The sequence below is a fragment of the Physeter macrocephalus genome, chromosome 6, assembly GCF_002837175.3.
Source record: "Physeter macrocephalus isolate SW-GA chromosome 6, ASM283717v5, whole genome shotgun sequence".
In the NCBI taxonomy this organism is placed as follows: domain Eukaryota; kingdom Metazoa; phylum Chordata; class Mammalia; order Artiodactyla; family Physeteridae; genus Physeter; species Physeter macrocephalus.
Window position 1 is genome coordinate 47882416 of NC_041219.1, and position 14860 is coordinate 47897275.

Sequence of the window (14860 nt, forward strand, 5' to 3'; positions counted from 1 at the left end):
GGCTGGGCCCGTGAGCCACGGCCGCTGAGCCTGCGCGTCCGGAGCCTGTGCTCCGCAACGGGAGAGGCCACAACAGTGAGAGGCCCGCAAAAACTCCTCCCATCTATTCATGAGCTACCACCTCACTTTTAGTTATCAAGGCTTTACAGTAATCTGATAGCATTAGAATCCCGTCCCTGTTTTTTCCTGTTCTGAGCTTCCTCGGCTCTTCTTGTTTATTTTTTCATGTGAAATTTAGAAACCATCTTCGGTAGTTCTGAGAATGAGGGAATCAGTTGGTATATTTCCTGGGATGATGCTAAAATTATAAATTAACTTAGGACATAATGACAGCCTAATAATATTAAATTTTCCTCTCCAAAACCACAAGGTGCTTCTGTTCTTTGTCTTCAGGAGTTTCAAACTTTTCCTCAAACAGGTATTGATTATCGTGTTGATTCCTTGGCATTTCATGCTTCTGTTGCAATCGCAAATGCAGTTGTCTAGAAAGCTTCTAACGGGTTGCTATGTGTTTCTCTAAAGACTACTGACGTTTGTAAGTTAATATCACACCCGCCGCCACGCTGAATTCTCTTATTGTCTGCAGCAGTTTTTCCGTTGAGATTCTCCTGGGTTTTCTACAGCATCTCAAATTAGCGACTGTTTACTCCTTCTTTCCAGTTTTTACTTCAATGCTGTTGAAAATAGTTTTGCCTCAAATTGTCAGCTTTAAATCATATTCTCCGATCCACTGACAGTTCCAACTCTACAAACGTGACAATCTGAGAGCTTATTTCTCCTCTCTACCTTCTCTCCCTCACTCTCTGTTCACTTAGGTGAATCTTACACATCAATATTTATGTGTCATCTTATACATGTAATATTTACATTCTGTCCCAGCACCCTTATCCTGTTTGTTTTACTCTGTAGTTAAATATGCACGATGCTCAACCAGCATTGGTGCCAAGCTCTCCCAAGCGTCTCGTGGTCGATGGGGGTTGAGTTTCTAGTAGTTTCTCACGAATGGCGCATGGGAACAACATTTCCTGAGTTCTTGGCAGATTTAAAACCTTTAGTCTGTGGCCTTTCAACGTGAAGGACATCTTGGCTGCACATAAGATCCTTGGGTCCCCTTCTCTCTTCCCGCTCTCCTGTGTTCTGGACTGAATGTCGCTGTGGAAAAGTCAGAAGCCGGCCCAGTTGTTCTCCCTCTAATGCGACTTGATTGCTTTTGCCTGCATGCCTACGGATCCTTTTGTTTCCATTAAAAGTCAGTGACTTGACTGGGCTGTGACCCAATGTTAACCCAGCACACCCGTCAACTTCCCCTGGTACCTAGTGTGTCCTTGCAGTATAGAAATTAAAGTCTCCTTTTATTTCAATAAATTTTCTTGAATTACCTTTTAATTAAAAAATTTTACTATTATTATTTTTGGGGCTGCTTTGGGTCTTGGTTGCTGCACGTTGGCTTTCTCTAGTTGCGGCGAGCGGGGGCTACTCTTCATTGCAGTGCGCAGGCTTCTCATTGCGGTGGCTTCTCTTGTTGCAGAGCACGGGCTCTAGGCGCGTGGGCTTCAGTAGCTGTGGCACGTGGGCTCAGTAGTTGTGGCGCACGGGCTTAGTTGCTCCGCGGCATGTGGGATCTTCCCGGACCAGGGCTCAAACCCATGTCCCCTGCATTGGCAGGTGGATTCTCAACCACTGTGCCACCGGGGAAGTCCCTTGAGTTATCTTTTAAAAACAGTGAAGCATCACCACACCATGAAAAGTCAGGCCCGTCAGATTCAATCCTGTAAGACGTGTGCTCACGTCAACACAAGACTACTAAAAATGACTGCGGTGGCCGCAGATCTGCTCAAACAGGGGTTCTGAGGTCTAGCAAGCTTCAGCCAACTGATGCCAGCGCAGGATGCAGTTTGGTGCCACCTGGTTTCAATGTCACTTCTAGGGTCCTGTGGCTGAATGGACAGTGGCCTCTAGGAATCTGCCACTCCTGGCACCCCCTTCACTGGCCTGAACAGGGAAGACTGGGCTGGGCCAATACTAGCGGAGCCCATGCTCTGCCTCCTGGTTCCCCACTCAGCCTTCCCTTCCCTCCAGCCCTTCCTCCACAGAAGATAACTTCAGCCCACCATCACTGACATAACAGGAGCAAACTGCCTACCACATTATAGCCAAATTCATATCGCAGGGAACCATGGGAAAGTTTTACTGTAGCTCTTCTGCCCAGTCATCCCGGTTTTCTTCTTTAAAGCCTCCAATTATCCACCTGTTGTATCTTCTTTGCTTGTCTTCTCTAGGTACCACTTCATATTATTTAAAAATCCATTCATTCTTTTTTGTTTTGTATACTTCTCTCGCTCCTGCCTCCTAGGTCTTACTCTGTCTTCTGCTGTGTCTATGGTGCCCTGTGCTCCCCCGTTTATGTATTTATGTGACGGTCTTCCTATTATTTTCCTGAAAATTTTCAGCTCACGTTTCCCTCTCTCCAGTACTTCGGCCGTTTAGCCATCTCTTCCCTCAGTCCTTGTCTTTCAGCACTGCAGTTTCCTTCTTAGTAGTGATTACAGTATTGATTTCTTTCTTTTAATTCATAGTAGAATACTGGACTTTGGGGGTAGTATTTTTTATTTATGGTAAAAATTGCTTCTCTTTCTCATATTTCTCCTTACGGTGGCTTTGTACTGACTTCACTCTTCAAATATGATGCCTCAGTGGGATTCTGTTTTATCACGCCTCCTTGCTGCCCAACAAGGCCAAGGAGGGTCTGTGGCACCTTCTCTGCTCCTGGAGGCCTTATGGAGGTTCTCGTTCCACATTCCTTCGTGTGGTCCCAGCCCTGTCTACCCTAAGTGCAGCTCATAGACACTGCCTGTCCTTTTACACTTGAATACAGACTTGTGATCCTCAGTGTGGAAGACTCTTTCTGCAACCTGCAGCTCCCTGGCCTTCAGCAAGGCCCCGCCCACACCACTCAGTTCTGCTGCTTCATATACATATATATATGAATATATAATTTATATATATATAATTTTATATATATATATAAAATTACATATATATAATTTTTTATGCTTCTTGGCATCTCTGTGCTATCTGTGGTGCCATATTCCAAAGCGCTAATTACCGCTGTTCATCCTGTCTAGTAATTTTTTTTAAAATTTCAATCACCATGTTTTTCATTACCAGATTTTCAAATAATTTTTGTAACTGTCTGATGTTTTATTTTCATGATTTTTTTGCTTCATTATTCCTTATTTATTTCAGGTGGATGTTATTCCTTTATTTTTAACTTCTTTTGAGTATCCTAAACATATTTAAAAGTCACTGCTATGAATACGCCACAAAATTAGCTTCATCTTGAATAAATTCATGTTCCAAAAGTTGATTTTATTGTCCTTCTTAGCATTAAATTGCATCATGTGTTTTACAATTCTTTTTTTTTTTTTTTTTTTTTTTGTGGTGCGCGGGCCTCTCACCGTTGTGGCCTCTCCCGTTGCGGAGCACAGGCTCCGGACGCGCAGGCTCAGCGGCCACGGCTCACGGGCCCAGCCGCTCCGCGGCATGTGGGATCTTCCCGGACCGGGGCACGAACCCGCGTCCCCTGCATCGGCAGGCGGGGACCTCAACCACTGCGCCACCAGGGAAGCCCGTGTTTTACAATTCTGTCTACAGACTCACCTTGGGCACTGCTTCTTTTCTTCTCTGTTTTATGTTTCATTTTCTCTCCCTACTGCTTACCCTCGCCTTATAGCAAGTTTGCAGTCACCCTGGCCTTGCCCAGCCCGGGGGTGGCCCCAGGCACAGGCTGGCTCCTGGACTAGCAGGGAAGCCTGGTTCTGTTCCTCTCTTGCCAGAAGAATTTTGGGGACCCACTGCCCCTTGGGAGCTGCCTGGTCACCCCCATCTGATTCTGAACCTGGGGTCCACAGTCTGGAGCATCCGTCGTGCTCGCTGCCTCTGTTTCTGGGACACAGTGACGCACAGCTACATCTTTACCACTGGCTCTTCCTGCATGCTAGCTGTTGTTGCTGAGGGTTTGCGGCAGAGAGCTACGGTCCAAGCGAGACCTCAAAGCCATCCCAATGGGGGCTGTGCTCTGATGGGTTTCAAGAAAGGGGGTGACCAATGCAAAATTGAGGAGACCCTGCCATTTTTGATGCTCTGGATGAAACTTGAAGGCATTATGCTGAAAGAAATAAGGCAAACAGAGAAACACAAACGCTCTATGATTTCACTTATACGTGGAATCTTAAAAAAATGAACTCTTAGCAACAGAGAACAAATTGGCGGTTGCCAGTGGCAGCGGGTGGAGCTTGGGGGAAATGGGTGAAGGTGGTCAAAAGCTACAGATTTCCAGTTATATGACAAATAAGTACTGTGCAGCATTGGACTGAAGTTAACAATACTGTCCTGTAAATTTGAAAGTTGCTAGGAGAGTAGATTTTTAAAGTGCTCATCACACAAATAATAAATAACCATGTGAGGTGATAGATGTGTTAACTACAATTACCCTGGTGGTCATTTTGCAATATATACATGTATCAAATCATTATGTTGCACAACTTGAACTTACACCATGTAATATGCCAATTACACCTCAATAAATTCTAAACGGAAGAATTTTTTTAAAAAGAAGACGGGTGACTTGGTCATTTCTGAATTGCAGAAAGATCCTTCTAGCTGCAGGGAAGAACCCATCTAGGGGTTGGGAGCCTGGGCAGGGCCAGGGCAGGAACCAGGGCTGTGGCAGCAGGGATGGCGTGGAAGGAGGGAGCATCTGTGTGCACGGGTCTTGCCCAGAGAGGCGGCCGGGGCTGGCGTGTGGCAGGGCTGGGACAGGGCTGGAACTCCTGCTCTGGCTTGTCATTCCACAGGGCACGTGCTAATCTGAGGGTGACCAGCTTGGACAGATGCTGCCCGAGGCCAGGATAATGAGCAGCACAGAAAAGGCCCGGCTCTGTCCTAAAGAAGGCGGAGGACTTGGGACAGGAAGGCGCCGACGGGGCCTGGGGCAGAAGCCTGGAGCCCCGGTTCTGTCTGGGTTGAGTGGCGGACACGCTGGCCTCTCTCAGCCCGCCTCCTCGTTTGTACAATGAACACTGTAATTCCTGCCCCACCTACTTCACAGAGCTGCTGGGAGAGAAGGGGAGGAAGCAGTGTCAGCTATGAAGGCTCACTCGGCAGACAGGTGGGCTCACTGCGCGGGTCCCTTCGACGCCTTGGGTGGCACTGTCATCTCAGCTCATCTCACAGGCGCCTGTGGGCTCAGAGGTGCCGCGCGTGTGGGCTGTATGGACACTGGGACCTCGACAGCCGCTACCCCAGAAGCCACCGTACAGCTGAGCCTTATGAACAACCGTCAGTGTCTCTTTACCCCAAATCCACGCCCCACCCCGGGACCCCTGAGCCCGCGCCTGGCTCAGCTGGTGAAGTTTCTGGGGCAGCTGCTGCTCTGGCCTCAAGTGCTCCTGCCTTAGATTCTTCACGAACAGGTTCAAAGGCCGCCACGAAACCCGCGTCTGTGCAGCACGGCTGCTCCCAGCCCTCTTCTGAAAGCAACTTTAATGAGGACTTTTACACCAGGACGTGTTGTAATTGCAAGTTCTATTTAAGTCATTACACGTGTTTACACTAATTATGTAATTAGATGTAATTATACTAATCGTATAAATGCACAATAATTGACTAAGATATACTTTGAAAGAACAAAGAGGATCTACCCAGAAAACCTTCCCGAAAATTAAGGGCGCGGCAAACCCCACGGGAGGACAGAAGGGCGCTCACGGGAGCCTGAGCTGCGAGCTGGCCCCAGGCCTCACCCCACACACGGCAGGTGCCTCTTGCTCTTTTACTGGAACCCTACCTGTTCCCCTGGTGCCTTCGATTGTGTCCCTCCCCTGCAAGGCCTTCCGCAGTCCTTCCAGATGGAAACATGGCTCTCTCCTTCTCCCTGGATCTCCCACAGCTCAGAATCTGTGACTCTCTGATGACACCTGACATTTTTTTAACCCAAGTTCAAGTCCTAGTGGCCGTGCCTGCGTCTGCCAGTAGGAGTGAGTTTCCCTAGAGCCGGGACGAACGACATCTGCCCTGTCTCAGTGTCCCCACCCTCAGCCCAGAGCCTGGCCTGCAGCAAAGGCTAAGACATGACTGACAAATAAATGAATGGATGAATGACTTCTTTGGATGACAGCACTTGGATGAAAAGAATCAGAAGGAACTGGAGGAGCCCAGAGGGATCTCTTCTGCCTGCTGGGGATGGGTGGTCAGGGAAGGCTGCCTGGAGGAGATGGTTTCTACAGGGAATCTTGTAAGATAAGCCAGTCAAAAGGGAGAGAAATGGGGGCTAGGCAGGGGCAGTCACGTGGAGAAAGGCCCAGGGGGTGGTGATTTTGGCCCAGGATGGCTGAGGATGCAAGCAGGAACACAAGGACGTCGCCTGCTGTGACCAAAAAGTCCACAAAGAGCTGACGTTTAAGGCCTTCAGGGTCCTGCTGTGCCACCTTCAGACATTCAGTGGACAGGGGGGCGGAGGGAGGAGCACGGCTGCTTTAGGGCCACATACGCCAAGGGCAGTGCTGTCCCCTGGACGGAGGGTCCTGAGGACAGGGGGACGGGTGGGGACAGCGGGGGCTTGGGGTGCTGGGTAACAGCCAGCAGTGCCCAGGCACTGTTCTGGGGCCTGGGCAGACACTGACTCATGGGATCCTCCCAAAAACGCCGCCAGGAAGGCAGACTCACCCGTGCCATCCTCACAGATGAGGAGACGGACGCCACCTGCTCCCCACCCCCGCGCACCCCGCCACACCCGCGCTGGGACGCAAACCCAGGCAGTCTGGGCTACGACAGGTGCCAACCACTGCCCCACGCTGCCGCTCAGCCAGCAAACCCGCGACACACAACGGCTGAGACCTCGGCTCACTGGGCCAGTGCTGCCTGGAGCTCCCCCTGCCCCGGGAGGCTGTGCTCTGGGCTTGTCGGAGTGAGGCCCGTCCCCACTCCCTGGGCAGCCGTGTCCTACCGCGGCCCCCGGACCACAGCCACCCACCTCGGGGTTCTCCTGGCTCGGGGGCCGGTCTTCCTTCTTCTTTTTGGTGGCCTGAGCTCCCTGAGATGGCTCCTCTGTGGGCGGCCGCGACTCCGCCGTGCTCTCGGGCTGCGTCTGCACTTGAGGCTGAATGATGATGACCTGGAGATGGAGGAGAGGGGTGAGGGGGGAACTGGAGAGCCCAGGGAGGCAGGCCCACGGAGCCCAGGGCCAGGTGCGTCCACCCCAGACGGGCACGGGGCCTCGAACGGCGGGATCACGAGGAACGAGGAGGCTTGCACCCCCCTCTCCAGTCCACGGGGTGCCTGCACCCTAAGGAGAGTCTGCATGAGAAACGGTCCTGGTTTAGGAACCAGAAGGCCTGGGTCCAATCCTGCGCTGCTGTCTCCCAGCTGTGTGGCCTCGGGGAGGTCCCTTCACAACTCTGAGCCTCAGCTTCCTTATCAGTAACACCTTCGCAACACGTACTTCCAGGCAGGCTGTGAAGATTCAGGCGGCAAGAACTCAAGGCAGGTTGGTTTCTTTCTCCCCAGTTCACATGCAGGGAAACGGAGGCTGAGAGGGCTCAGACCTGCTCCCTGCCTGAGGTCATCAGGTTAGGGAGCAGAGAGGCTGGAACCTTTCCCGGGTCTGTCTGGCTGCCTGCCCGCCCTGCGCCCCCCCAACACCCAGGCCACCGTTTCCGAGGTGCTCAAACCTGGCCTGGGGGTTCGGGCAGGTGGGAGAAAGGAGGCCCCGTTTTGCTCACTCTGAGGGGCCCTGCCAATCCTGGGGCCATGGAGAGGGGGAGGGGAGTCTAGACCCCACTCAGCATCAGGCAAAGCAGCCCCGATCCAGCGGTCCTCATGGGGTTAAGGTCTCATTGGTTGGGGTGAGGTGCCTGGAGCTGAGAAGTCTGAGACTGACTTCTGCTGCCTGGTCTCTCCCTAGGCCACAGTCGCCTTCACCTGTGAATCATCTAGCTTATTTATTTTTTTGGACATTGACTTGGGAAAGAATCGTTACCTTTTTCATGGATCTAGGTAAAAGAATTTACCAGGAGCAGCCCTGGGTCTGGCCTCAACCAGGAGTGACTCGAACTGTTTTTCCCTCCTAAGAACACCTAGTGACTTGTGAATTTTTTTCTCGGATACTTGCAGCAGTCTTTTTTTTTTCCTTTTTTCTTTCTTTCTGTGACTTGTGAATTTGAAGCTCTTACGCATGAAGAGAAAATGCATCCCATTTTTCTGCTGGCTTAAGGGAAAGGACTTTGTTCTTCTTTGTAACATAATTTTGAAATCCCAGAATTCCCTGGATGGAAAAAAATGCTCCCTTTTGATATTCATGGGAAGAAAACAGTCAGATCCCCCGCAGAAAAAAGGGCAAAGAGTATCCTCAGATGAGTCACACGGAAGGAGACAGGATTCTTGAAAAGTACAGGGAAACCTTCAAGTTCAATACTAACCAAAGGAATTCCACTTTCAACGACCAGCATCTGTTTGCATCAACTAAAGGAGCAAAAAGCGTTTAAAAATGACAACACTGAATGCTAGTGAGGTTGCAGTGAAAGAGGCGCACTCAACCAACAAACGTCTGCTAAGCACTCCCTCTGGACCAGGTACCATCCTGGGGTGCACGTTTCCTCACTGGAACTTGCCATCCGACCCTGGCTGGTGATAACTCTTCAGGCTTGGGGAATCCTTGGGAATACTGCCCATAAGTGGGACAGCTCAAAAACATACCCAGAAATATACTGAGTGCAATAACATACGGCTGCAGGAAAGTGGCTGACACTAGGGCTGGAATAGGGGACATGGGCCATAAGCAAGAGAGGGGCAGCCTGGTGGACCTTGAACTGGAAACAGAGGAAGAGAGACCAAAGAGAGGAAATGGAACCTCCTATGCGGCCCCAAACACCTCACACAATCATCAAGGAGCTCAGAGGGGAACAGGAAGAGGATCTTAGTTTTAGTTTTAAATCTTGGCAACAAATCATAGATATTCCATTCAGGCACCCAGGGTCCGAAAAGTCCTTGACTATCTCCCTCCACTGGCAGAGACGCTTCCAGTTGTCCACTTGGCCACACATTTTATTAATTAATTATTCCAACAAGTAATTCATCCATCGACCAATCATTCTTTTCCTACTGGTATTAATTCATTCAGCCACACAGTCTTTTGCTCACATATTAATTCCCTTGTACCCCCATTATTCCCACGCCAATTCATTCATTCATCCACACCGATTCACACACCATTCATTCCACCACTGACTCATTCATTCATTTGTACACGCCCCCCCCGGCCCCGCCCCATTCACGCACTGATTCATTCCCACGCTGTTCATTCAGTCCTCTGTTCACACTCCAGCCGTTCCTTTGGCCCCCAATCGTTCCGCCATCCGGTCACTCATTCTGCCCGGGGCCCCCTTCGCCTGGCCCCTCAGGGAGCCTGCCCGCGGGCGCCCTCACCTTGTTGTCGGCACTGATGAGGAGGGGCTGGACTTTGACGCTGTCGCTGACCACGGACACGGCGGTGCTGGGGGCCATGGCGGTGGCATTGCTGGGGGCGGTGGAGATGAGTGCGTAGGCCACCCCGGCACTGCTCAGAGGAGAGGTGACGGCGGCAGGCTCGGCGAGGGCACGGGGCTGGCTGCCGGGCGTTGGCACATGGCTCACGGTGTTGTTGGCAGTGGGGAGGGCTGGGCTGGGGTTCTTGATACTGACCACGGTGGCCTTCTGGAAGGTTGGGGGCTGCTTGGGTGGCCGGTCCCGGCCCGGGGTGACGGGGAGGCTGTCTGGAATCAGAGTCTTTGGCCTAACCTGCGGAGGGAGGGACAGTGGCACGGTCAGACAGACACACGGACGGGGTGATGACAGCCACGGCAGATGACAGGGCCACAGACATGACCTGGTCAGGGACTCCCACGTTAGAGGTGAGGAGATGGCAGCGGAGAGACCATGGACCTGCCAAGGCTGCCTGGGTCCTGGGCGTGCGCTGACTGGCCCGGGGGCTCTGGTCGCGGGCGTGTGCCTGTGTGTGTGTGTGTGTGTGTGTGTGTGTGTGCCTGTGTGTGTGCGTGTGTGTGTGTGTGTGTGTGTGTGTGAGCGCGCGCGCGCGCGCGTATATTGGAGCAGCAGGAGAGGTGGCCCTTGGACTTTTACACTTGAGGGGTGTACGTGGGAGTGAAAACTCCTAGGAAAACAGCACTGTCCTTGACCAGAAGCCTTTCCTTGGAGCCCCAGCCCTGACCCTCCCTTGCTCAAAAGCCTTCCGTAGCGCCCCAGGGCCATCAAGTCACTGACAGGCAAAGCTCGACTCCACTACTCAATATCCAAGGCCCCCAGAAGGCCTCTGCTGACGTCTCCAGTGCTATGCCTGCTCCTACTTCCCCTACTTCCACAGTGCCGCCAGGCCTGCGGTTCCGGCCTCCCCACTGCCACCTGCCTCCTCTTCTCGCCCCCGTGTCCTCAGGCTCCAGTATCCTTCTGGGGTGCTCGTCCCCCGAGGCCTGCCTCCACCTTGGACTACCAAGACTTCCTACCCTCGGAGCCCTGCTTCTAGCACCATCTCCTCCAGGAAGCCCTCCCTGACGCCCAGGCAGGCTATGAGCCTCCTCAAGGCTCCCATAGCCCCCGTGAATCCTTCTGACTCAGGCCAGTCACTCTGGGTTCAAATCGTCTGATTCCTTGTCTCTCCCCCTCCTGGGATCTGAGCCTCTTGGGGACAGGATCCTGTCTAATTCAGCACAGGTGGGCATTCAGCGAGGCTGCCACAAGGACAAGAGGGCCCAGGGCAGCCGCGCCTCACTGTCCTCGAGCTGGGGGCATCTGCCCAGGCCTGCAGCCCCAGGACAGGCAGGAGCCGTTGTCGCCTGTGCAGCTGGCAGCCCCTCACAGCTCAGCAGCAGGTGCCCCGCAAAGCTGCGTACTGGGCGGCACCCGGCAGGCTTCTCCTCCAGACCAGGCCCGGCTACAAAGGCTTTGTGCCCCGGTTCAGTCCTCACGGCCGCCAGGGAGGCACTGGCACCACCCTCTCTGCAGACGAGGAGACGCAGCCCAGATGACCTGCCCAAAGTGCAGAGCCCAGTGGGGGACCCCGGCGGGAACCCAGGCCCACGGCCTGGCGTCTGCGCCGTCTCCTGAAATGCACCCTTTAGTCCAGAGTTTCTAACACTTTTTTGACTGTGACCCATATTCAAAAATCTCCATTAGGACTTCCCTGGTGGCGCAGTGGTTAAGAATCCGCCTGCTATGCAGGGGACACGGGTTCGAGCCCTGGTCTGGGAAGACCCCACATGCCGCGGAGCAACTAAGCCCCTGCGCCACGACTACTGAGCCTGTGCTCTAGAGCCCGCGAGCCACAACTACTGAGCCCGCGAGCCACAACTACCGAGCCCATGTGCCACAACTACTGAGCCTGCACGCCTAGAGCCCGTGCTCCGCAACAAGAGAAGCCACCGCAACGAGAAGCCCGCGCACCGCAACAAGAAGCCACCGCAACGAGAAGCCCGCGCACCGCAACGCAGAGTAGCTCCCGCTCATCACAACTAGAGAAAGCCTGCGTGCAGCAACGAAGACCCAACGCAGCCTAAAATAATAAATAAATTTATATTAAAAAAAAATCTCCATTACGTCGTGATCCAGTCCAGAAACAAATTGTTCACGAAAAAATGCTTATGATGCGTCTTGGTATTTTCTGCTGTCTTCTAGTCCAGCCTAGTTTATTCCATTAAAAAAAAATCCTGGTCATGACCCACTAAATTGATTTCTCAATTCCTCACTGTGTGAAAAACTGGGTCTGGTCCAAACACCTCCTCTGAAGGGCAGGCAGAGGAGGCGGGAGAGGAAAGGGACTCCCACGACGTCGCACCCAGCTCAGGGCTCACCTAAACCTCACTGCTGAGGGGCTGTGGACAGACAGACAGACAGACAGCCCGGGGCCCACCGCAGACTGCTTACCTGAGGTAGCACTGCTGCTCCTTGCCCGGCCAACCTCTGCAAGGAGCTCACCTGAGGACCCGTGACAGGCACTGCAGTAATGGTTCCCAAAGCCTGGAAGACAGAGGAGGGCGGCCTGAGAGAGGACACGGCTCCGGGGCTCACGCGACCCCACCCGGCCGGCACCCGGTGACCCTCCCCAGCCCGGCGGCGCAGGGGGGCCTTGAAGACAACGAACTCTGCTCTCCTCTCTCTTAAGGGTAAGCTTTTAAATCACGAAAGTAATATGCATCATGCAAGAAATTTTGGAAACCAGAAAAAGAAAGAGAACGGCATCCTCGGAAAACTATCACTGTCTCACATTAGCTTCCTTTTAAGTACGTTTTCTCTATAGCTGTACATGGAATTCTGTAACCTGTTCGGGTTTTTTTTCATATTGATTCCCTGCAAACATCTTTTGTTATTTTATTTGACCCGTGAACATACAAACATGCAAAGTGAAAAGGAGGGAGGAAGGGGGAGAAAGAAAATGAAGGAAGGAGAGAGTCTGAGAGACAGAGAAGAGGGAGAGAGAACAGAGCAGGAAAGACAGAGAAGGGAGAATAAGGAGTTTATTAGATTCATAAAAATTACCTTAAGTTTACAGAGTACACACAGCTCAGTTTGCCTATAGTTGTGACCTCAATAATCCTGCCAAATTTCAGGACAGGTTGTTTAGTAAACATGATGTATATCTTGACAAAATAAAGGAGGCTACTAATAAGAACCAGTGAAGGTTAATTAAGAAAAAATCATGCTAAACTTGGAGCTTCCATCCTTCCCAGTTTCCTTGGACTTGGCTTTCCTCATTTCCCCAGAGAGGAATCCACTCTCATTTTACCCAAAGACACAGCACCACTCACACCAAACAGAATGTGATGTGTAACCTGTTTTTCTACTTGTACTTAAGGACACATGCGAGGTTTCCTGAAGTTGTTACAATCTCCATAAATCACTCCTTTAATGGTTATAGAGTCTTTCATTCAGCAGACATCATGCTATTTCCTCAGCCAATCCCACCCTCCTAGGAATTTGGGTTTTACTCCCATCCTTTTCCGATTAATAAACAGTGGCGCAATACACATCTCTCTATATAAAGCCATTTCCACATCACAAAGTATTTCTGTAGGACAGAGTCTGAAAACAGGAATCAATGGGTAGGAATTTTATTTATGTACTTAGTTAGTTAGTTAGTTAGTCTGCACTGGGTCCTTGCTGCTGCACGCGGGCTTTTTTCTAGTTGCAGTGAGTGGGGGCTTCTCATTGCGGTGGCTTCTCTTGTTGCGGAGCACGGGCTCTAGGTGCGTGGGCTTCGGTAGTTGCAGCATGTGGGCTCACAGGCTCTAGGGCGCGCAGGCTTCAGTAGTTGTGGCACTTGGGCTCAGCAGTTGTGGCTCATGGGCTCTAAAGCACAGGCTCAGTAGTTGTGGCGCACGGGCTTAGTTGCTCCGCAGCATGTGGGATCTTCCCAGGCCAGGGATCGAACCTGTGTCCCCTGCATTGGCAGGCGGATTCTTAACCACTGCACCACCAGGGAAGTCCATCAATGGGTAGAAATTTTAAAAGGTAGGACTATTTTGGGCCCTTGATATATGTCCCCACCTGTGCTAACTCAGGAGGGGCCATGACCAGGGCTCACTCCAACACACCCTCAAATCTCAGCCTCCCAGTCAGGGCTCTTTCCAATGCACGATGGGATGGCCACACCTGCAGCAGGGTGGATATTTAGGGTGTGGAGGTGGGAGATGACACCCTCCCAGGGACTCCAGGCCCACACAAATACAGAGGATGTGTTTTGGGGTGCCCGTTTGCCTAAGGTCCCTTTTCTAGGAATCAACACTACCTACAGCTGATGAAGGGGAAGTTCCACATGGCCACATTTGTACCCCATGAGCCTGCCTGATGGGGAGAGGCATCTCTCACTAGGGGCCAGCCAAACCACCAGTGACCAGAGAGGGTCTCTCTTGAACTTAGAAGCCAAAATTCTTAACCAAGTGTTAGCAAATCAACCCCAGCAATAATATGAGGGATCATACATCCTGAATGAGTTGAACTTATCCCAGCAATGCAAGGCTGCATCACCATGTGAAAATCAGTCGGAAAAAAATGATATGGTTATCTCAATGTATGCAGAGAAAGCATTGAACAAAGTTCAACATCCATTCATGATAAAAAATTTCAGCAAACTAGGAAGAGAAAGGAACTTCCTTAACCTGATAAATGGCATCTATAAAAAATGAACAGCTACCATCATACTTAATGATGAATGTTTTTCCACTGAGATCAGGAATGAGGTAGGGATGTTCGCTTACCACTCCTGTTGCCATTGGACTAGAAGTCCTAGCCAGTGCAATAAGGCAAGAAAAAGAAATAAAAGGCCTTCAGATTAGGAAGAAGAAATAAAACTGTCTCCGCAGATGGCAGCAGCAACTACGTAGAAAATCTGAAGGAATCTACAAAAAAAGGCTGTTAGAACTAATGTTTGAGCTTAGCGAGGTTGTATGATACAAGTTCAACATACAAAAAGCAATTGTATTTCTATATACTAGCACGAACATTTAGAAATTTAAAAAAATGTTTACCTGCCATTTGCAACAGCATCAAGAAATGAGGAATACTTAGGGATAAATACAACAACAGCTGCATAAGAGCTGCACACTGAGAACTTTCAAACACTGATGAGAGAAATTTTAAAAAGACCTGCATAAAGAGAGAGACATACCATAACCCTGGATCAGAGGCCAGTATTATTAAGATGTAAATGCTCCCCAAATCGATCTATGGCTTCAATACAGCCTCCATCAAAATTCACCCCAAAAAGGGTAGAAAATGACAAGGTCCTTTTAAAATGCATGTGAAAATGCAAAGGACC

General features: G+C 51.1%; 1 protein-coding gene across 1 annotated transcript in view; it reads right to left on the bottom strand.

Annotated features, from left to right (window-relative positions):
* Positions 1 to 14315, bottom strand: part of PHF21B (PHD finger protein 21B) — a 28459-nt gene extending 14144 nt beyond the window's left edge. Inside the window, exons 1-4 of the mRNA XM_028491474.2 lie at positions 14301 to 14315; positions 11971 to 12063; positions 9481 to 9831; positions 7031 to 7171 (exon numbers count right to left, since the gene is read on the bottom strand). Coding sequence (XP_028347275.1) covers positions 7031 to 7171; positions 9481 to 9831; positions 11971 to 12063; positions 14301 to 14315 — 600 coding nt within the window. The remainder of the gene's footprint in view (positions 1 to 7030; positions 7172 to 9480; positions 9832 to 11970; positions 12064 to 14300) is intronic.
* Positions 14316 to 14860: the final 545 nt, after the last annotated feature.